Raw genomic sequence first — 25,613 nt, forward strand, 5'->3', positions numbered from 1 at the left:
ATTAACATCACGGTAACATATTAACATCACAGTAACATATTAACATCACAGTAACATATTAACATCACGGTAACATATTAACATCACGGTAACAGATTAACATCACAGTAACATATTAACATCACGGTCACATCACAGTAACATATTAACATCACGGTAACATCACAGTAACATATTAACATCGCGGTAACATATTAACATCACGGTAGCATCACAGTAACATATCAACATCACGGTCACATCACAGTAACATATTAACATCACGGTAACATCACAGTAACATATTAACATCATGGTAACATATTAACATCACGGTAACTTATTAACATCACGGTAAAATATTAACATCACGGTAACTTATTAACATCACGGTAACATATTAACATCACGGTGACATCACAGTAACATATTAACATCGCGGTAACATATTAACATCACAGTAACATATTAACATCACTGTAACATATTAACATCACGGTAACATATTAACATCACAGTAACATATTAACATCACGGTAACATATTAACATCACGGTAACATATTAACATCACAGTAACATATTAACATCACAGTAACATATTAACATCACGGTAACATATTAACATCACGGTAACATCACAGTAACATATTAACATCACGGTAACATATTAACATCACGGTAACATATTAACATCACGGTAACATCACAGTAACATATTAACATCAGGGTAACATATTAACATCACAATAACATATTAACATCACGGTAACATATTAACATCACAGTAACATATTAACATCACAGTAACATATTAACATCACAGTAACATATTAACATCACGGTCACATCACAGTAACATATTAACATCACGGTAACATCACAGTAACATATTAACATCACGGTAACATATTAACATCACGGTAACTTATTAACATCACGGTAACATATTAACATCACGGTAACTTATTAACATCACGGTAACATATTAACATCACGGTGACATCACAGTAACATATTAACATCACGGTAACATATTAACATCACAGTAACATATTAACATCACGGTAACATATTAACATCACGGTAACATATTAACATCACAGTAACATATTAACATCACGGTAACATATTAACATCACGGTAACATATTAACATCACAGTAACATATTAACATCACGGTAACATATTAACATCACGGTAACATATTAACATCACGGTAACATATTAACATCACGGTAACATATTAACATCACGGTAACATATTAACATCACAGTAACATATTAACATCACAGTAACATATTAACATCACGGTAACATATTAACATCACAGTAACATATTAACATCACAGTAACATATTAACATCACGGTAACATATTAACATCACGGTAACATATTAACATCACAGTAACATATTAACATCACAGTAACATATTAACATCACGGTAACATATTAACATCACAGTAACATATTAACATCACAGTAACATATTAACATCACAGTAACATATTAACATCACAGTAACATATTAACATCACGGTAACATATTAACATCACAGTAACATATTAACATCACGGTAACATATTAACATCACGGTAACATATTAACATCAAAGTAACATATTAACATCACAGTAACATATTAACATCACGGTAACATATTAACATCACAGTAACATATTAACATCACGGTAGCATATTAACATCACAGTAACATATTAACATCACAGTAACATATTAACATCACGGTAACATATTAACATCACGGTAACATATTAACATCACAGTAACATATTAACATCACGGTAGCATATTAACATCACGGTAACATATTAACATCACGGTAACATATTAACATCACAGTGACATCACAGTAACATATTAACATCACGGTAACATCACGGTGACATCACAGTAACATATTAACATCACAGTAACATCACGGTAACATATTAACATCACAGTAACATATTAACATCACAGTAACATATTAACATCACGGTCACATCACAGTAACATATTAACATCACGGTAACATCACAGTAACATATTAACATCACGGTAACAGATTAACATCACGGTAACTTATTAACATCACGGTAACATATTAACATCACGGTAACTTATTTACATCACGGTCACATCACAGTAACATATTAACATCACAGTAACATATTAACATCACAGTAACATATTAACATCACAGTAACATATTAACATCACGGTAACATATTAACATCACAGTAACATATTAACATCACGGTGACGTATTAACATCACGGTAACATATTAACATCACGGTAACATCAAGTTAACATATTAACATTCACCAATTTGTAAGTCGCTCTGGATAAGAGCGTCTGCTAAATGACTTAAATGTAAATGTAAACATCACGGTAACATATTAACATCATGGTCACATCACGGTAACATATTAACATCACGGTAACATATTAACATCACGGTAACATATTAACATCACTGTAACATATTAACATCACGGTAACATATTAACATCACGGTAACATATTAACATCACGGTAACATATTAACATCACAGTAACATATTAACATCACGGTAACATATTAACATCACAGTAACATACTAACATCACGGTAACATATTAACATCACGGTAACATATTAACATCACGGTAACATATTAACATCACAGTAACATATTAACATCACGGTAACATATTAACATCACGGTAACATCACGGTAACATATTAACATCACGGTAACATATTAACATCACGGTAACATCACAGTAACATATTAACATCAGGGTAACATATTAACATCACAATAACAAATTAACATCACGGTAACATATTAACATCACAGTAACATATTAACATCACAGTAACATATTAACATCACGGTAACATATTAACATCACGGTAACAGATTAACATCACAGTAACATATTAACATCACGGTCACATCACAGTAACATATTAACATCACGGTAACATCACAGTAACATATTAACATCGCGGTAACATATTAACATCACGGTAGCATCACAGTAACATATCAACATCACGGTCACATCACAGTAACATATTAACATCACGGTAACATCACAGTAACATATTAACATCATGGTAACTTATTAACATCACGGTAAAATATTAACATCACGGTAACTTATTAACATCACGGTAACATATTAACATCACGGTGACATCACAGTAACATATTAACATCACGGTAACATATTAACATCACAGTAACATATTAACATCACGGTAACATATTAACATCACGGTAACATATTAACATCACAGTAACATATTAACATCACGGTAACATATTAACATCACGGTAACATATTAACATCACAGTAACATATTAACATCACAGTAACATATTAACATCACGGTAACATATTAACATCACGGTAACATCACAGTAACATATTAACATCACGGTAACATATTAACATCACGGTAACATATTAACATCACGGTAACATCACAGTAACATATTAACATCAGGGTAACATATTAACATCACAATAACATATTAACATCACGGTAACATATTAACATCACAGTAACATATTAACATCACAGTAACATATTAACATCACAGTAACATATTAACATCACGGTCACATCACAGTAACATATTAACATCACGGTAACATCACAGTAACATATTAACATCACGGTAACATATTAACATCACGGTAACATATTAACATCACGGTAACATATTAACATCACGGTAACTTATTAACATCACGGTAACATATTAACATCACGGTGACATCACAGTAACATATTAACATCACGGTAACATATTAACATCACAGTAACATATTAACATCACGGTAACATATTAACATCACGGTAACATATTAACATCACAGTAACATATTAACATCACGGTAACATATTAACATCACGGTAACATATTAACATCACAGTAACATATTAACATCACGGTAACATATTAACATCACGGTAACATATTAACATCACAGTAACATATTAACATCACGGTAACATATTAACATCACGGTAACATATTAACATCACGGTAACATATTAACATCACAGTAACATATTAACATCACAGTAACATATTACCATCACGGTAACATATTAACATCACAGTAACATATTAACATCACAGTAACATATTAACATCACGGTAACATATTAACATCACGGTAACATATTAACATCACAGTAACATATTAACATCACAGTAACATATTAACATCACGGTAACATATTAACATCACAGTAACATATTAACATCACAGTAACATATTAACATCACAGTAACATATTAACATCACAGTAACATATTAACATCACGGTAACATATTAACATCACAGTAACATATTAACATCACGGTAACATATTAACATCACGGTAACATATTAACATCACAGTAACATATTAACATCACAGTAACATATTAACATCACGGTAACATATTAACATCACAGTAACATATTAACATCACGGTAGCATATTAACATCACGGTAACTTATTAACATCACGGTAACATATTAACATCACAGTGACATCACAGTAACATATTAACATCACGGTAACATCACGGTGACATCACAGTAACATATTAACATCACAGTAACATCACGGTAACATATTAACATCACAGTAACATATTAACATCACAGTAACATATTAACATCACGGTCACATCACAGTAACATATTAACATCACGGTAACATCACAGTAACATATTAACATCACGGTAACAGATTAACATCACGGTAACTTATTAACATCACGGTAACATATTAACATCACGGTAACTTATTAACATCACGGTAACATATTAACATCACGGTGACATCACAGTAACATATTAACATCACGGTAACATATTAACATCACAGTAACATATTAACATCACGGTAACATATTAACATCACGGTAACATATTAACATCACAGTAACATATTAACATCACGGTAACATATTAACATCACGGTAACATATTAACATCACAGTAACATATTAACATCACGGTAACATATTAACATCACGGTAACATATTAACATCACAGTAACATATTAACATCACAGTAACATTTTAACATCACGATAACATATTAACATCACGGTAACATATTAACATCACAGTAACATATTAACATCACGGTAACATATTAACATCACAGTAACATATTAACATCACAGTAACATATTAACATCACGGTAACATATTAACATCACGGTAACATATTAACATCACAGTAACATATTAACATCACAGTAACATATTAACATCACGGTAACATATTAACATCACAGTAACATATTAACATCACAGTAACATATTAACATCACAGTAACATATTAACATCACAGTAACATATTAACATCACGGTAACATATTAACATCACAGTAACATATTAACAACACAGTAACATATTAACATCACGGTAACATATTAACATCACGGTAACATATTAACATCACAGTAACATATTAACATCACGGTAACATATTAACATCACAGTAACATATTAACATCACGGTAGCATATTAACATCACGGTAACTTATTAACATCACGGTAACATATTAACATCACAGTGACATCACAGTAACATATTAACATCACGGTAACATCACAGTGACATCACAGTAACATATTAACATCACGGTAACATATTAACATCACGGTCACATCACAGTAACATAATAACATCACGGTGACATCACAGTAACATATTAACATCACGGTCACATCACAGTAGCATATTAACATCATGGTGACATCACAGTAACATATTAACATCACGATAACATATTAACATCACGGTAACATATTGACATCACGGTAACATCACGGTAACATATTAACATCACGGTAACATCACAGTAACATATTAACATCACGGTAACATATTAACATCACGGTAACATATTAACATCACGGTAACATATTAACATCACGGTAACATATTAACATCACGGTCACATCACAGTAACATATTAACATCACGGTAACATATTAACCTCACGGTAACATATTAACATCACGGTAACATATTAACATCACAGTAACATATTAACATCACGGTCACATCACAGTAACATATTAACATCACGGTAACATATTAACATCACGGTAACATCACGGTAACATATTAACATCACGGTAACATATTAACATCACGGTAACATATTAACATCACGGTCACATATTAACATCACGGTAACATATTAACATCACGGTAACATATTAACATCACGGTAACTTATTAACATCACGGTAACATATTAACATCACGGTGACATCACAGTAACATATTAACATCACGGTAACATATTAACATCACAGTAACATATTAACATCACGGTAACATATTAACATCACAGTAACATATTAACATCACGGTAACATATTAACATCACGGTAACATATTAACATCACGGTAACATATTAACATCACAGTAACATATTAACATCACGGTAACATATTAACATCACGGTAACATCACAGTAACATATTAACATCATGGTAACATATTAACATCACGGTAACATATTAACATCACGGTAACATATTAACATCACGGTAACATCACAGTAACATATTAACATCAGGGTAACATATTAACATCACAATAACATATTAACATCACTGTAACATATTAACATCACAGTAACATATTAACATCACAGTAACATATTAACATCACAGTAACATATTAACATCACGGTAACATCACGGTGACATCACAGTAACATATTAACATCACAGTAACATCACGGTAACATATTAACATCACAGTAACATATTAACATCACAGTAACATATTAACATCACGGTCACATCACAGTAACATATTAACATCACGGTAACATCACAGTAACATATTAACATCACGGTAACAGATTAACATCACGGTAACTTATTAACATCACGGTAACATATTAACATCACGGTAACTTATTAACATCACGGTAACATATTAACATCACGGTGACATCACAGTAACATATTAACATCACGGTAACATATTAACATCACAGTAACATATTAACATCACGGTAACATATTAACATCACGGTAACATATTAACATCACAGTAACATATTAACATCACGGTAACATATTAACATCACGGTAACATATTAACATCACAGTAACATATTAACATCACGGTAACATATTAACATCACGGTAACATATTAACATCACAGTAACATATTAACATCACAGTAACATTTTAACATCACGGTAACATATTAACATCACAGTAACATATTAACATCACAGTAACATATTAACATCACGGTAACATATTAACATCACGGTAACATATTAACATCACAGTAACATATTAACATCACAGTAACATATTAACATCACGGTAACATATTAACATCACAGTAACATATTAACATCACAGTAACATATTAACATCACAGTAACATATTAACATCACAGTAACATATTAACATCACGGTAACATATTAACATCACAGTAACATATTAACAACACAGTAACATATTAACATCACGGTAACATATTAACATCACGGTAACATATTAACATCACAGTAACATATTAACATCACGGTAACATATTAACATCACAGTAACATATTAACATCACGGTAGCATATTAACATCACGGTAACTTATTAACATCACGGTAACATATTAACATCACAGTGACATCACAGTAACATATTAACATCACGGTAACATCACAGTGACATCACAGTAACATATTAACATCACGGTAACATATTAACATCACGGTCACATCACAGTAACATAATAACATCACGGTGACATCACAGTAACATATTAACATCACGGTCACATCACAGTAACATATTAACATCATGGTGACATCACAGTAACATATTAACATCACGATAACATATTAACATCACGGTAACATATTGACATCACGGTAACATCACGGTAACATATTAACATCACGGTAACATCACAGTAACATATTAACATCACGGTAACATATTAACATCACGGTAACATATTAACATCACGGTAACATATTAACATCACGGTAACATATTAACATCACGGTCACATCACAGTAACATATTAACATCACGGTAACATATTAACCTCACGGTAACATATTAACATCACGGTAACATATTAACATCACAGTAACATATTAACATCACGGTCACATCACAGTAACATATTAACATCACGGTAACATATTAACATCACGGTAACATCACGGTAACATATTAACATCACAGTAACATATTAACATCACGGTCACATATTAACATCACGGTAACATATTAACATCACGGTAACATATTAACATCACGGTAACTTATTAACATCACGGTAACATATTAACATCACGGTGACATCACAGTAACATATTAACATCACGGTAACATATTAACATCACAGTAACATATTAACATCACGGTAACATATTAACATCACAGTAACATATTAACATCACGGTAACATATTAACATCACGGTAACATATTAACATCACGGTAACATATTAACATCACAGTAACATATTAACATCACGGTAACATATTAACATCACGGTAACATCACAGTAACATATTAACATCATGGTAACATATTAACATCACGGTAACATATTAACATCACGGTAACATATTAACATCACGGTAACATCACAGTAACATATTAACATCAGGGTAACATATTAACATCACAATAACATATTAACATCACTGTAACATATTAACATCACAGTAACATATTAACATCACGGTAACTTATTAACATCACGGTAACATATTAACATCACGGTAACTTATTAACATCACGGTAACAAATTAACATCACGGTGACATCACAGTAACATATTAACATCACGGTAACATATTAACATCACAGTAACATATTAACATCACGGTAACATATTAACATCACAGTAACATATTAACATCACGGTAACATATTAACATCACGGTAACATATTAACATCACGGTAACATATTAACATCACAGTAACATATTAACATCACGGTAACATATTAACATCACGGTAACATCACAGTAACATTTTAACATCACGGTAACATATTAACATCACGGTAACATATTAACATCACGGTAACATCACAGTAACATATTAACATCAGGGTAACATATTAACATCACAATAACATATTAACATCACGGTAACATATTAACATCACAGTAACATATTAACATCACAGTAACATATTAACATCACAGTAACATATTAACATCACGGTCACATCACAGTAACATATTAACATCACGGTAACCTATTAACATCACGGTAACATATTAACATCACGGTAACTTATTAACATCACGGTAACAAATTAACATCACGGTGACATCACAGTAACATATTAACATCACGGTAACATATTAACATCACAGTAACATATTAACATCACGGTAACATATTAACATCACAGTAACATATTAACATCACAGTAACATATTAACATCACAGTAACATATTAACATCACGGTAACATATTAACATCACGGTAACATATTAACATCACGGTAACATATTAACATAACGGTAACATATTAACATCACAGTAACATATTAACATCACAGTAACATATTAACATCACAGTAACATATTAACATCACAGTAACATATTAACATCACAGTAACATATTAACATCACGGTAACATATTAACATCACGGTAACATATTAACATCACAGTAACATATTAACATCACAGTAACATATTAACATCACGGTAACATATTAACATCACAGTAACATATTAACATCACAGTAACATATTAACATCACAGTAATATATTAACATCACGGTAACATATTAACATCACAGTAACATATTAACATCACGGTAACATATTAACATCACAGTAACATATTAACATCACGGTAACATATTAACATCACAGTAACATATTAACATCACAGTAACATATTAACATCATGGTAACATATTAACATCACGGTAACATATTAACATCACAGTAACATATTAACATCACAGTAACATATTAACATCACGGTAACATATTAACATCACAGTAACATATTAACATCACGGTAACATATTAACATCACGGTAACTTATTAACATCAAAGGTAACATATTAACATCACGGTGACATCACAGTGACATATTAACATCACGGTAACATCACGGTGACATCACAGTAACATATTAACATCACAGTAACATCACGGTAACATATTAACATCACGGTAACATATTAACATCACGGTCACATCACAGTAACATATTAACATCACGGTGACATGACAGTAACATATTAACATCACGATAACATATTAACATCACGGTAACATATTGACATCACGGTAACATCACGGTAACATATTAACATCATGGTAACATATTAACATCACAGTAGCATCACGGTAACATATTAACATCACGGTAACATATTAACATCACGGTAACATATTAACATCACGGTCACATCACAGTAACATATTAACATCACGGTGACATCACAGTAACATATTAACATCACGATAACATATTAACATCACGGTAACATATTGACATCACGGTAACATCACGGTAACATATTAACATCACGGTAACATCACAGTAACATATTAACATCACGGTAACATATTAACATCACGGTAACATATTAACATCACGGTAACATATTAACATCACGGTAACATATTAACATCACGGTAACATATTAACATCATGGTGACATCACGGTAACATATTAACATCACAGTAACATATTAACATCATGGTGACATCACGGTAACATATTAACATCACAGTAACATATTAACATCACGGTCACATCACGGTAACATATTAACATCACGGTAACATATTAACATCACGGTAACATCATGGTAACATATTAACATCACGGTAACATCACAGTAACATATTAACATCACGGTAACATCATGGTAACATATTAACATCACAGTAACATCATGGTAATTTCACATCTACATCTCTGAAGTCCAGCACTCAACTTAACTCAAATGACCACATCAACAACTTTCTGTATATTTGGGTTGCTAGGATACAAAACAACATTCCACCTAAATCCCAGACCCTTACAGTGGAGATATCCACACCACCTGTGGCAGAGGTCAAAATCTTCCCTTTACATGTATGTTCTCTCTATGAGACATGTTGCTTAGTGTTTCCAGTTCTTTCCCAGAGGAGGTCTCCGTTCCTCGTGGTCACATAGGTTGGAGTCTGTTACGAAAACTTGGAAAAGGAAATTAAGAAAATACTATGGTTATTATCTGTCACGACCAGGGCTTAGTCCCCAATGCACCTTCTACACTATACAGTGCATTACTTTTAATGAGCCCTATCGGCCCTGTTCAACAGAAGTACACTATTTCCCTACTTAAGGGGATAGCGTGTCATTTTTGGACGAATTGTACGATATTCAGCCAAGTCTGTGGTCCTTTTAACCAATATTCTGGATTCAGACCATGGAACCTTAAATAGATTTTTAAAATAGGGTTTTTAAATAGATTTTTAAAATAGGGTTTTTAAATAGATTTTTAAAATAGGGTTTTTAAATGGATTTTTAAAATAGGATTTTTAAATAGATTTTTAAAATAGGATTTTTAAATAGATTTTTAAAATAGGGTTTTTAAATAGATTTTTAAAATAGGGTTTTTAAATAGATTTTTAAAATAGGGTTTTTAAATAGATTTTTGGGGGGAAGAAATCCAAATCCCTAAAGAGGGCATTGGATTGTGCTGAACAGTTCTGTTCTGGATATTCCATAGTCACAGGGGTAACGGCAGAGACATGTAGGGCCATATCTATTGTGTTATAATACAGCCTCGAGCTCATCACATTTCATAGAAATAACCTTTTCAGAATGATTTTATGCTGGTTAGCATATGCAATTGATGTTTTTTTTTGGGGGGGTATTTGTTTTTTTTCCTCAAAGAAAAGAAAAGTAAATTTAATTAAATATAATATATCATAGAAATAATATATAATTTTACAGGATTGCATCAGCATCCTTATCTAATATCATATTTTATATTCTAACTTTATAAGTGTGTTAGAATGTGTTTATTTCCCAGAAAGCAGTTCAAACCAACAATGATATCTGTTGAACAAGGTGTGCTCCAAAATATCCAACGAGCTGTTACATAGCTGGTAACCATGGCAGCGTCAAAATGTGTTGACAACCAAGGCGTTTTTTATACCCTGGCCAAGTTTATGAGAGGCTTTTTAGAAAGCACTCGTGATTAAAACCTGTTTGCCAAACGTCCATGCCATATACACGTTTGTGCTTTACTGAAACGTCCAGAAAAACACACGCTCTAAATATCACTTTGTCACAGTGGGTTTGTTTTCATTAGTCAGTCGTTTCACACAAACACACACAATTAAACACACACTCTACATTAAAAACAGGTCAATTGAAACCTGCTTATTGCAGCAGCCACTCGGCTTGCTGCCTAGCATGGGGCTAGATGTAGAGTGTGTGTGTGTGTGTGTGTGTGTGTGTGTGTGTGTGTGTGTGTGTGTGTGTGTGTGTGTGTGTGTGTGTGTGTGTGTGTGTGTGTGTGTGTGTGTGTGTGTGTGTGTGTGTGTGTGTGTGTGTGTGTGTGTGTGTGTGTGTGTGTGTGTGTGTGTGTGTGTGTGTGTGTGTGTCTGCCATGAAGCTAAATGGTTGGATGGCAGACAGATTGAAAGCACCGGGGTAACGCAGCTGGAGTCTGTTGTTTTCCAAATAGTACCCTGTACCCTGGTCAGGAGCGAGAGAGAGAGAGAGCGAGAGAGAGAGTTTGTGAAAAAGCTATGAATAACAAAACACCAATTTCAACAGTATTTTCTCTCATCAGTATTTTTTCTCAACAGAGGTCCAGGCCTCTCTAAATCTGTGCCAGTGATATGTGTCTTGTCTTCAGACTGTGAGAGCAGAGAGTGGCTGGACCGGGCCTCTTGTTTGTTAAAGCGTTCTCAGACATCTCCACTTGGCTATTCTCCCCCTCTCTAATGTATTACATTAAAACCCTCTGTCCTTCCAGGATTTAATGTGGCATTTTCAAAAACAATACAATTTAATTAAAAAAAAAAATTCATAGGGTGAGGATTTTTTAAACACTTGAGGATTCCACCCATGATGCTGCACAACATGTGACCAATACAATGGGATTTGATACGAAGAAACGTCCATTATTGCACATAAAAGCAGAACCACTGCATAAGGTAGAGTTGGGGGGGTGGTAACCCCTTACCTTCACTGTGTTGGTAGAGTTGGGGGGTCGTAACCCCTTACCTTCACTGTGTGGGTAGAGTTGGGGGGTGGTAACCCCTTACCTTCACTGTGTTGGTAGAGTTGGGGGGTCGTAACCCCTTACCTTCACTGTGTGGGTAGAGTTGGGGGGTGGTAACCCCTTATCTTCACTGTGTGGGTAGAGTTGGGGGGTGGTAACCCCCTATCTTCACTGTGTGGGTAGAGTTGGGGGGTGGTAACCCCTTACCTTCACTGTCTGGGTAGAGTTGGGGAGGTGGTAACCCCCTATCTTCACTGTGTGGGTAGAGTTGGGGGGGTGGTAACCCCTTACCTTCACTGTGTGGGTAGAGTTGGGGGGTGGTAACCCCTTACCTTCACTGTGTGGGTAGAGTTGGGGGGTGGTAACCCCTTATCTTCACTGTGTGGGTAGAGTTGGGGGTGGTAACCCCCTATCTTCACTGTGTGGGTAGAGTTGGGGGTGGTAACCCCTTACCTTCACTGTGTGGGTAGAGTTGGGGGGTGGTAACCCCTTACCTTCACTGTGTGGGTAGAGTTGGGGGGTGGTAACCCCTTACCTTCACTGTGTTGGTAGAGTTGGGGGGTGGTAACCCCTTACCTTCACTGTGTGGGTAGAGTTGGGGGTTGGTAACCCCTTACCTTCACTGTGTGGGTAGAGTTGGGGGTTGGTAAACCCCTACCTTCACTGTGTGGGTAGAGTTGGGGGGGTGGTAACCCCTTACCTTCACTGTGTGGGTAGAGTTGGGGGTTGGTAACCCCCTACCTTCACTGTGTGGGTAGAGTTGGGGGGTGGTAACCCCTTACCTTCACTGTGTGGGTAGAGTTGGGGGGTTGGTAACCCCCTACCTTCACTGTGTGGGTAGAGTTGGGGGGTTGGTAACCCCCTACCTTCACTGTGTGGGTAGAGTTGGGGGGGTGGTAACCCCTTACCTTCACTGTGTTGGTAGAGTTGGGGGGTGGTAACCCCCTACCTTCACTGTGTGGGTAGAGTTGTGGGGGTGGTAAACCCCCTACCTTCACTGTGTGGGTAGAGTTGGGGGGGTCGTACCCCTTTACCTTCACTGTGTGGGTGGAGTTTTGGGTTGTAACCCCTTACCTTAACTGTGCGGGTAGAGTTAGGGGGTCGTATGCTGTGGACACCATTCTCTGTGAGCCCAGATCTGAAGATTTCAGCACAGTTTCTGTAGATCACTGGCTCCTCTTTTGGTGTAGTGGGTATATCTGGGTAGAGAGGGATAGCATTCAGGATAATGACTATGTACTGGGTATATCTGGGTAGAGAGGGATAGCATTCAGGATAATGACTATGTACTGGGTATATCTGGGTAGAGAGGGATAGCATTCAGGATAATGACTATGTACTGGGTATATCTGGGTAGAGAGGGATAGCATTCAGGACAATGACTATGTACTGGGTATATCTGGGTAGAGAGGGATAGCATTCAGGATAATGACTATGTACTGGGTATATCTGGGTAGAGAGGGATAGCATTCAGGATAATGACTATGTACTGGGTATATCTGGGTAGAGAGGGATAGCATTCAGGATAATGACTATGTACTGGGTATATCTGGGTAGAGAGGGATAGCATTCAGGATAATGACTATGTACTGGGTATATCTGGGTAGAGAGGGATAGCATTCAGGATAATGACTATGTACTGGGTATATCTGGGTAGAGAGGGATAGCATTCAGGACAATGACTATGTACTGGGTATATCTGGGTAGAGAGGGATAGCATTCAGGATCATGACTATGTACTGGGTATATCTGGGTAGAGAGGGATAGCATTCAGGACAATGACTATGTACTGGGTATATCTGGGTAGAGAGGGATAGCAATCAGGACAATGACTATGTACTGGGTATATCTGGGTAGAGAGGGATAGCATTCAGGATAATGACTATGTACTGGGTATATCTGGGTAGAGAGGGATAGTATTCAGGAAAATGACTATGTACTGGGTATATCTGGGTAGAGAGGGATAGCATTCAGGATAATGACTATGTACTGGGTATATCTGGGTAGAGAGGGATAGCATTCAGGATAATGATAAAGTATAAAGGATCCTACTCCTGGACTAAAAACCATTGGAAAAGCAAAAAAGAAAATGCTTTCATTACTTCAATTAACAAACACATTCACAGTAGATCTTTCTCACCATTGCAGTGGGTGACCATGGCTAGCAGCTGCTGCACTGTATCAGTCAGTATAGCCTGCTGTTTCTGCAGTAGTGTGCTGTTGTGTGTGGAGGTCCCCAGCTCTCCATGTAGCTGGGTGACCAGGCGCCTCTGTCTCTCCAGCATGTCCTGCAGCTGCTGTTTCTCCCTCTGAAGATCCTGGAGCTCCTTAACGTGCCTGGCCTCTAAAGCTGAGAACCTTTGCTCTAGCAAACTAAAATAGAGATACATAAGAGAGAGAGAGATGGAGGGGGAGTGAAGAGAGAGAGTGAGTTATATAACCTATTGCCCTTCATGGTTGTGAGGTCTGGGGTCTGCCTCTTCAACTAAGAATTAACAAAAAACTGAGCAAACTAGAATGCTCTTTGGCCCTAAAAAGAGAGTACACAGTGGCAGAATACCTGACCACTGTGTCTGACCCAAACTTAAGGAAAGATTTGACTATGTACAGACTCAGTGAGCATAGCCTTGCTATTGAGAAAGGCTGCCGGAGGCAGACCTCGCTCTCAAGAGAAGACAGGCTATATGAACACTGCCCACACAATTAGGTGGAAACTGAGCAGCAGAGAGAGTTTGGGCACCCAGAACACCCAGAACACATAAAACACTCAAACAAACAAAAACATGATTAAACATCAAATAAAAACACAACACCAAATCCTCTTCCACAGTAACTAATCACAACAACCTCTGAATGACCCATATACTCATAAACAGATCAATCAGTCAAAGACCAGTTTCAAAGTAGCAAAATAACAAAACAGTACAATTCCCTAAAAGGCTTTTTTTATGTCCATTGGAGTGTCACCTATGCCCTTATATTATATTATATTATTATATTATATATATTATATTCAAGAATAAAGCCAATAAATCATTTTTATTGTGATTCATATGAATGTACCCTAATAAAATGTAATTCAGTATAACAATGTTTTTTTTATAAATACAATTTAATACCCATTTTTCATAATCACAAGGTTATATATTCATGCTTAGACTGGCAGAAATATAATTTCCCAGAAAAAAAATGACATTTTCATTTTGAATACCACATATGTGATGCGTCACATATTAAGGTTTTAGACAAAAACTTCCTGCCTTCCTGCCCAAAAAACGCACAAATGTATTAAAATATCTTTCACTTCATTCTTTGATATTTGTTTTTGTCTCTTTGTGCAGGCTCGCTGAACTTAGATTGTTTCCATAGGAGAGAGAGAGAGATTCATGACCCACACACATAAAGAACATGGGTTTTATTATGCAACATAGTGTACATAGTTCACATGAGGTACAATTTAAATCGCCTAGGATGTTGAGCTGGTACAAGTTGCTCAAGGGGGGCTGCTCAAAAGAGTTTCCTTCAGTGGATACTGGAGTTAAGTTCATCGCCATTTGTTAGATTTTTTTCATGGCACCTCCTCTGATTGAATATTTCCCTCTTTTTTTCAGCATCAGAGTGTCGATGATCCGGATTGACATCTTTCTTCATTCTCCGATCGCTGAAAAACCAAAACGTAATAGTTGTGACACTGGCACAGAATAGGATTTGCATTTCCATTAAATGTTAATAGTAGTCTATTAATAGTAGGCTAAACAATGATAACAATTTATAACAATTTATCAAAGTTTAATTAAATGTTAAATCAACTCCTTCTCCCCTTTCTCTCTCAAACATGTTTTGTTACTTTTTCATTGCTAATGTTAATAATAATCACTATACTACAATTTGAGCCGGCGACTGGTCTGTGCTGTGCAGCCCTCTCCTTATTAGACAACAGCATCTACAGAATAAAGATAACGAGCCTTGAAATACCTTAAAATGCCAGAAAATAGTTTCAAATTATAATATACAGCAATCATACAACAGTTAAATATGAACTGCATAATTAAATGTTGTAAACTAGTGAAAACATGGGATAACAAAGCAAAATTCAGCATAACGGGTGACAGTGTGGTATGACATGAAACTTTTGTTGTGCTGAAGGACAAAAGTGTGATACTGAAGGACGTATTTCATGAATAAACATATTCAACAGAGCAGTTCCTTGGCCACTATGAAGTAATGACATTGACCTATAAAGATGATCCTTACTTTTCATATTTAATATAGGTTTTTATAAAATAAAAACATTAAAAGTATGTTTTCTATGTTGTACTGAAGGATATGTGTTTTTGTTTTAAAGGTTACAAGAGAGAGAAATCATCAAATGTTTCAGAGAGATTTACTCACCTCATCACATTGATCTTCAATTGGTCTTCTTTGTGATGTCACACACTGTCACATGATTACCATCATATGATATGCGTTAAAATGGATGTTTACATTTGTTATAGTGAATGACATTGATGAGGCGCAAAAAGTCCAGACAAAAGTTATTCAATAGCATCTAAAGGTAAGGAGTAACATTAAGACTATAACATCTAAAGGTAAAGAGTAACATTAAACATGAAGACTATACCATATAAAGGTAAGGAGTAACATTAAATATTAAAACTATACCATCTAAAGGTAAGGAGTAACATTAAACATTAAGACTATGCCATCTAAAGGTAAGGAGTAACATTAAACATGAAGACTATACCATCTAAAGGTAAGGAGTAACATTAAACATGAAGACTATACCATGTAAAGGTAAGGAGTAACATTAAGACTATACCATCTAAAGGTAAGGAGTAACATTAAGACTATACCATCTAAAGGTAAGGAGTAACATTAAGACTATACCATCTAAAGGTAAGGAGTAACATTAAACATGAAGACTATACCATCTAAAGGTAAGGTGTAACATTACGACTATACCATCTAAAGGTAAGGAGTAACATTAAGTCTATACCATCTAAAGGTAAGGAGTAACATTAAACATTAAGACTATACCATCTGAAGGTAAGGAGTAACATTAAACATTAAGACTGTGCCATCTAAAGGTAAGGAGTAACATTAACACTATACCATCTAAAGGTAAGGAGTAACATTAAGACTACACCATCTAAAGGTAAGGAGTAACATAAAGACTACACCATCTAAAGGTAAGGAGTAACATTAAGACTATACCATCTAAAGGTAAGGAGTAACATAAAGACTATACCATCTAAAGGTAAGGAGTAACATTACACATTAAGACTATACCATCTAAAGGTAAGGAGTAACATTAACACTATACCATCTAAAGGTAAGGAGTAACATTAATTAACACTACACCATCTAAAGGTAAGGAGTAACATTAAGACTATACCATCTAAAGGTAAGGAGTAACATTAAGACTATACCATCTAAAGGTAAGGAGTAACATTAATTAACACTACACCATCTAAAGGTAAGGAGTAACATTAAGACTATACCATCTAAAGGTAAGGAGTAACATTAAGACTATACCATCTAAAGGTAAGGAGTAACATTAAGACTATACCATCTAAAGGTAAGGAGTAACATTAATTAACACTACACCATCTAAAGGTAAGGAGTAACATTAAGACTATACCATCTAAAGGTAAGGAGTAACATTAAGACTATACCATCTAAAGGTAAGGAGTAACATTAAACATTAAAACTATACCATCTAAAGGTAAGGAGTAACATTAATTAACACTACACCATCTAAAGGTAAGGACTAACATTACGACTATACCATCTAAAGGTAAGGAGTAACATTAAGACTATACCATCTAAAGTTAAGGAGTAACATTAAACATAAAGACTATACCATCTAAAGGTAAGGAGTAACATTAGGACTATACCATCTAAAGGTAAGGAGTAACATTAAACATAAAGACTATACCATCTAAAGGTAAGGAGTAACATTAAGACCATACCATCTAAAGGTATGGAGTAACATTAAACATAAAGACTACACCATCTAGAGGTAAGGAGTAACATTAAGACTATACCATCTAAAGGTAAGGAGTAACATTAAACATAAAGACTATACCATCTAAAGGTAAGGAGTAACATAAAGACTACACCATCTAAAGGTAAGGAGTAACATTAAGACTATACCATCTAAAGGTAAGGAGTAACATTAAGATAATACCATCTAAAGGTAAGGAGTAACATTAAACATAAAGACTATACCATCTAAAGGTAAGGAGTAACATTAATTAACACTACACCATCTAAAGGTAAGGAGTAACATTAAGACTATACCATCTAAAGGTAAGGAGTAACATTAAGACTATACCATCTAAAGGTAAGGAGTAACATTAAGACTATACCATCTAAAGGTAAGGAGTAACATTAATTAACACTACACCATCTAAAGGTAAGGAGTAACATTAAGACTATACCATCTAAAGGTAAGGAGTAACATTAAGACTATACCATCTAAAGGTAAGGAGTAACATTAAACATTAAAACTATACCATCTAAAGGTAAGGAGTAACATTAATTAACACTACACCATCTAAAGGTAAGGACTAACATTACGACTATACCATCTAAAGGTAAGGAGTAACATTAAGACTATACCATCTAAAGTTAAGGAGTAACATTAAACATAAAGACTATACCATCTAAAGGTAAGGAGTAACATTAAGACCATACCATCTAAAGGTATGGAGTAACATTAAACATAAAGACTACACCATCTAGAGGTAAGGAGTAACATTAAGACTATACCATCTAAAGGTAAGGAGTAACATTAAACATAAAGACTATACCATCTAAAGGTAAGGAGTAACATTAAGACCATACCATCTAAAGGTAAGGAGTAACATTAAGACTATACCATCTAAAGGTAAGGAGTAACATTAAGACTATACCATCTAAAGGTAAGGAGTAACATTAATTAACACTACACCATCTAAAGGTAAGGAGTAACATTAAGACTATACCATCTAAAGGTAAGGAGTAACATTAAACATTAAAACTATACCATCTAAAGGTAAGGAGTAACATTAATTAACACTACACCATCTAAAGGTAAGGACTAACATTACGACTATACCATCTAAAGGTAAGGAGTAACATTAAGACTATACCATCTAAAGGTAAGGAGTAACATTAAACCTAAAGACTATACCATCTAAAGGTAAGGAGTAACATTAAACCTAAAGACTACACCATCTAAAGGTAAGGAGTAACATTAAGACTATACCATCTAAAGGTAAGGTGTTATGTACTTGAGTGAAGACCCAAAAGCGGTTTTAACAGAAAACAGAGTTCTTTAATGAAAAACAGGAATGGCATAAATCCTCTTCCAACGTTGACAATGGAACAAAAAGAACGTAGTATAGTGCAGGATGCACCTGCCAGGCAGACTCCGACAGGATAGGACAAGGTGGAAGCAAACGAGACGACAGCTTGCTTCTGGCATCAAAAACACAAACAAGAATCAGACACTGAAAGTAGCAGGAACAGAGAGAGAAATAGAGACCTAATCAGAGGGGGAAGAGAGAACAGGTGAGAAAGAGTGAATGAGCTAGTTAGGGGAGATGTAGAACAGCTGAAGAATGAGAGACAGAGAAGGTAACCTAAAAAGACCAGCAGAGAGAGACAGAGTGAAGAGAAAGGACAGGAACAGACATAACAAGACATGACATAAGGAGTAACATTAAGACTATACCATCTAAAGGTAAGGAGTAACATTAATTAACACTACACCATCTAAAGGTAAGGAGTAACATTAAGACTATACCATCTAAAGGTAAGGAGTAACATTAAGACTATACCATCTAAAGGTAAGGAGTAACATTAAACATAAAGACTATACCATCTAAAGGTAAGGAGTAACATTAAACATAAAGACTATACCATCTAAAGGTAAGGAGTAACATTAAGACTATACCATCTAAAGGTAAGGAGTAACATTAAGACTATACCATCTAAAGGTAAGGAGTAACATTAAGACTATACCATCTAAAGATAAGGAGTAACATTAAGACTATACCATCTAAAGATAAGGAGTAACATTAAGACTATACCATCTAAAGGTAAGGAGTAACATTAAGACTATACCATCTAAAGGTAAGGAGTAACATTAAGACTATACCATCTAAAGATAAGGAGTAACATTAAGACTATACCATCTAAAGATAAGGAGTAACATTAAGACTATACCATCTAAAGATAAGGAGTAACATTAAAGGCACACCTGAAATTGGAGGGTGCGCAATTCAAATAAATAATCATAAAAATTATAGATATTAAACATTTAGGTACATACAAGTGTCTTATATCGGTTAAAAGCTCAAAGTCTTGTTCATCTAACTGCATCGTCTGATTTACAATAGGCTTTACAGTGAAAGTATGCCATGCGATTGTTTGAGGACGGTGCCCCACTCCAACTTAGCACAGACTTCATAAAATCACTGATTTCTGAATCCCACTACCAAAACGCAAAATTCTTCCTCGTTTGGAAACAACAAGCCTGAAACCTTGAACAAAGACTGGTGACATCTAGTGGAAGATATAGGAATTGCAATCTGGGAGCTGGAATTGGATATTCGTTCCATTGGAACAGCATGGGCTCGCAAAAAAAATATATTTCCCGGTTGGATTTGAATTGGATTTTCTCCTACCATGTCTATAGTGTTATAGTCTCATACATTATTTTAACATTTCTACAAACTTCAAAGTATTTTCTATCCAATGGTATCACATATATGAATATCCTGGCTTCTGGGAGTAACAGGCAGTTAACTTTGGGCAGTCAGTCAGACAGGAAGCGGATAAAAAATAGCCTCAAGACGTTAATCCCCCTGCAGCCGGACAGTTTTATCATGACTTCTAGAAAGACATGCTGTCAGCTCAACTATATAAAGCTGTTGCTCATTCAGCCGAAAGAAACTTTCAAACGATTCTCTCCACTAAGCAACAAATCAGAGCAGGTCTCTCCTCCACCCGTTACCCACTATATTAGACTTAAAACGAATCATCCAGCGATCATACCGTTGTTTACCAGGGGGCAGGGCTACCGACGTTAAGGCTAATCTGGAGATGGTGCTGGCTGAGCTTAAAACTGGCGAGTGTAGAGAGTTCTAGGAATATTGTTATCCACGTCGGCACCAAAGATGTTAGGATGAAACAGTCAGAGATCACCAAGCGCAACATAGCGTCAGCATGTAAATCAGCTCGAGAGCGGGACAGCAAAGTCTCACAACTCAATCGCTGGTTGAGCACTCCCAAAAGATAGAATTTGTAGATAATTAGCGCTCTTTCTGGGACTCACCAACAAACAGGACCAAGCCTGGCCTGCTGAGGAGTGACGGACTCCATCCTAGCTGGAGGAGTGCTCTCATCTTATCTACCAACATAGACAGGGCTCTAACTCCTCTAGCTCCACAATGAGAGAGCCTGCTGCCTGGCCTGCAGCCTGTTATCCAGTCTGTCAGCTTAGTGGAGTCTGCCACTAGCACAGTCAGTGTCGTCAGCTGAGCTATCCCCATTGAGACTGTGTCTGTGCCTCGATCTAGGTTGGGCAAAACTAAACATGGCGGTGTTGGTGTTTGCCTTAAGAATCTCACTGGGATAAAGACCTCCTCCATTCCTGTCATTATTGAAGGCAGTTCTCACATCTCAAAATAGGGCTACTTAATGTTAGATCCCTTACTTCCAAGGCAGTTATAGTCAATGAACTAATCACTGTTCATAATCTTGATGTGATTGGCCTGACAAAAATGGATTAAGCCTGATGAATTTACTGTGTTAAATGAGGCCTCACCTCCTGGCTACACTAGTGAACATATCCCCCGCATCCCTCAAAGGCGGAGGTGTTGATAACATTTTTGAAAGCAAATGTCAATTTATTAAAAAAATAATCAAATGCATTTTTGTCTTTTGAGCTTCTAGTTATGAAATCTATGCATTCACTTTTTATAGCTACTGTTTACAGGCCTCCTGGGCCATATACAGCGTTCCTCACTGAGTTCCCTGAATTCCTATTGGACCTTGTAGTCATAGCAGATAATATTCTAATCTTTGGTGACTTTAATATTCACATGGAAAAGTCCACAGACCCACTCCAAAAGGCTTTCGGAGCCATCATCGACTCAGTGGGTTTTCTCCAACATGTCTCTTGACCTACTCACTGCCACAGTCATACTCTGGACCTAGTTTTGCCCCATGGAATAAATGTTGTGGATCTAAATGTTTTTCCTCATAATCCTGGACTATCGGACCACCATTTTATTACGTTTTAAAATCGCAACAAATAATCTGCTCACACCCCAACCATCAAAATCAAAACCCATGCTAGAAATCTCAGACAAACCAAAGATTCCTAGATGCCCTGCCAGACTCCCTCCACCTACACAAGGACGTCGGAGTTCAACAATCGGTTAACCACCTAACTTAATTTAACCTTGCGTAATACCCTAGATGAGGTTGTAACCCTAAAAACAATAAACATTTGACACAACAAAATGTGCTCCCTGGTGAACAGAAAATACCCCTGAAGCCCTGAAGCTTAAAGAAGGAAGTGGCGCTCCACCAAACAGGAAGTTGGAAAGACAGTGCCGTATCAAACAGCCAACACTGCTGCTCCATCAATCTATTTTTCAACCTAATTGAGGAAAAGAAAATCCCCAATGTATTTTTAATACAGTCACAAAGCAGCATTCAACATCTAGGACACCGACAGGACACATTCAACAAGAGAGGAGAGAGAGAGGATAGCTTTTAGCTTTCACTTTCACCAGAAAACACACAGAGAGAAATGTATGTTCCAGATTACTCCTTTGTAGAGAAGTAGTCCATAACATGAAATAAATGAAACATCCCAAGGTTAATGCTGTAGATATTGTTATAAGGGAGTGTGAGACTATTGAAACATGTAACTTTCTGAGTTTTAGTGTTGTTATGAACATAGTTTATAGAGGGCTAAAAGTGCTGCTGTTGCTCGCTGGCATGTCTTTCTGTGATGCAGACAGTTAGCTGAGCCGCCGACTGTTGCCGGCGTTGCATTATGGGAGATGTAGTTTTGGGCCACTAAGGTCTGAATGGGATAGAGGCGATTTCAGTGTTTATGTACATGAGTTGTTGTATTTTAATACAGTCAACACTGAAAGCACCTAGCAATGTATTGGGGATGTGAGACAGGATGTGTTTGACCTTTCTTCATGCTCCTGTATAGAACAACTTGTCAGATGGTGCGTTGGAGACCAATGTGTTCCTGTCCTGTCTTTTCACAGTACTACTGCAGATCGACATAAAAAAACAAAAAGAGCCACGCTCTGCATTCAAGTTCTCCTGTGGTACATATTGAATCTCAAACATTTGGGGAAAAGCTGTTACTCACTACGTTCCTGTCGACAAAAAAGCAAATTACAGACTCCTCTTTAAATCTGCGTATTCCTTCAAAGCTCAGTTGTCCTGAGTCTGCACAACTCTGCCTGGACCTAGGATCAAGAGAGACGCTCAAGTGTTTTAGTACTGTATCTCTTGACACAATGATGAAAATAATCATGGCCTCTAAACCTTCAAGCTGCATACTGGACCCTATTCCAACTAAACTACGGAAAGAGCTGCTTCCTGTGCTTGGCCCTCCTATGTTGAACATAATAAACTGCTCTCTATCCATGTGGACCAAACTCACTAAAAGTGGCAGTAATAAAGCCTCTCTTGAAAAAGCCAAACCTTGACCCAGAAAATATAAAAAAACTATCGGCCTATATCGAATCTTCCATTCCTCTCAAAAATTTTAGAAAAGGCTGTTGCACAGCAACTCACTGCCTTCCTGTCGACAGAATAATGTATACGAAATGCTTCAGTCTGGTTGTAGACCCCATCAGAGCACTGAGACTGCACTTGTGAAGGTGGTAAATGACCTTTTAATGGCGTCAGACCGAGGCTCTGCATCTGTCCTCGTACTCCTAGACCTTAGTGCTGCTTTTGATATCATCGATCACCACATTCTGTTGGAGAGATTGGAAACCCAAATTGGTCTACACGGACAAGTTCTGGCCTGGTTTAGTTCTTATCTGTCAGAAAGTTATAGATCAACTAGGAGATAACCCATCTACAACAATTTGATGTCAACGCAGAACAATTCCAAATTAAGGATAAATCCATCCCAAATTATTGAACAGGAGCTCTAAGAAACTTCAGGCCTCAAAATTTAAAAAGCAAGACCTCATGACATGCTAAATGAGATGCTCAAATTCACTAGCGCGAATTGTGTATATTAAAACTGTTTTAATTTGATCCTGAGTGTAGGTTATATACTCTGACATCTGGACTCATAACCCCA

At 35.8% G+C, this 25,613-nt stretch overlaps 1 protein-coding gene across 1 annotated transcript in view; it reads right to left on the bottom strand.

Moving 5' to 3' along the window:
* LOC135551654 (angiopoietin-2-like) overlaps window positions 1-25,613 on the bottom strand; it is a 98,407-nt gene that overhangs the window by 46,030 nt on the left and 26,764 nt on the right. Inside the window, exons 4-5 of the mRNA XM_064982834.1 lie at window positions 15,411-15,643; window positions 14,345-14,469 (exon numbers count right to left, since the gene is read on the bottom strand). Coding sequence (XP_064838906.1) covers window positions 14,345-14,469; window positions 15,411-15,643 — 358 coding nt within the window. The remainder of the gene's footprint in view (window positions 1-14,344; window positions 14,470-15,410; window positions 15,644-25,613) is intronic.

This window comes from Oncorhynchus masou, chromosome 13 (assembly GCF_036934945.1).
Source record: "Oncorhynchus masou masou isolate Uvic2021 chromosome 13, UVic_Omas_1.1, whole genome shotgun sequence".
NCBI classification, from domain to species: domain Eukaryota; kingdom Metazoa; phylum Chordata; class Actinopteri; order Salmoniformes; family Salmonidae; genus Oncorhynchus; species Oncorhynchus masou.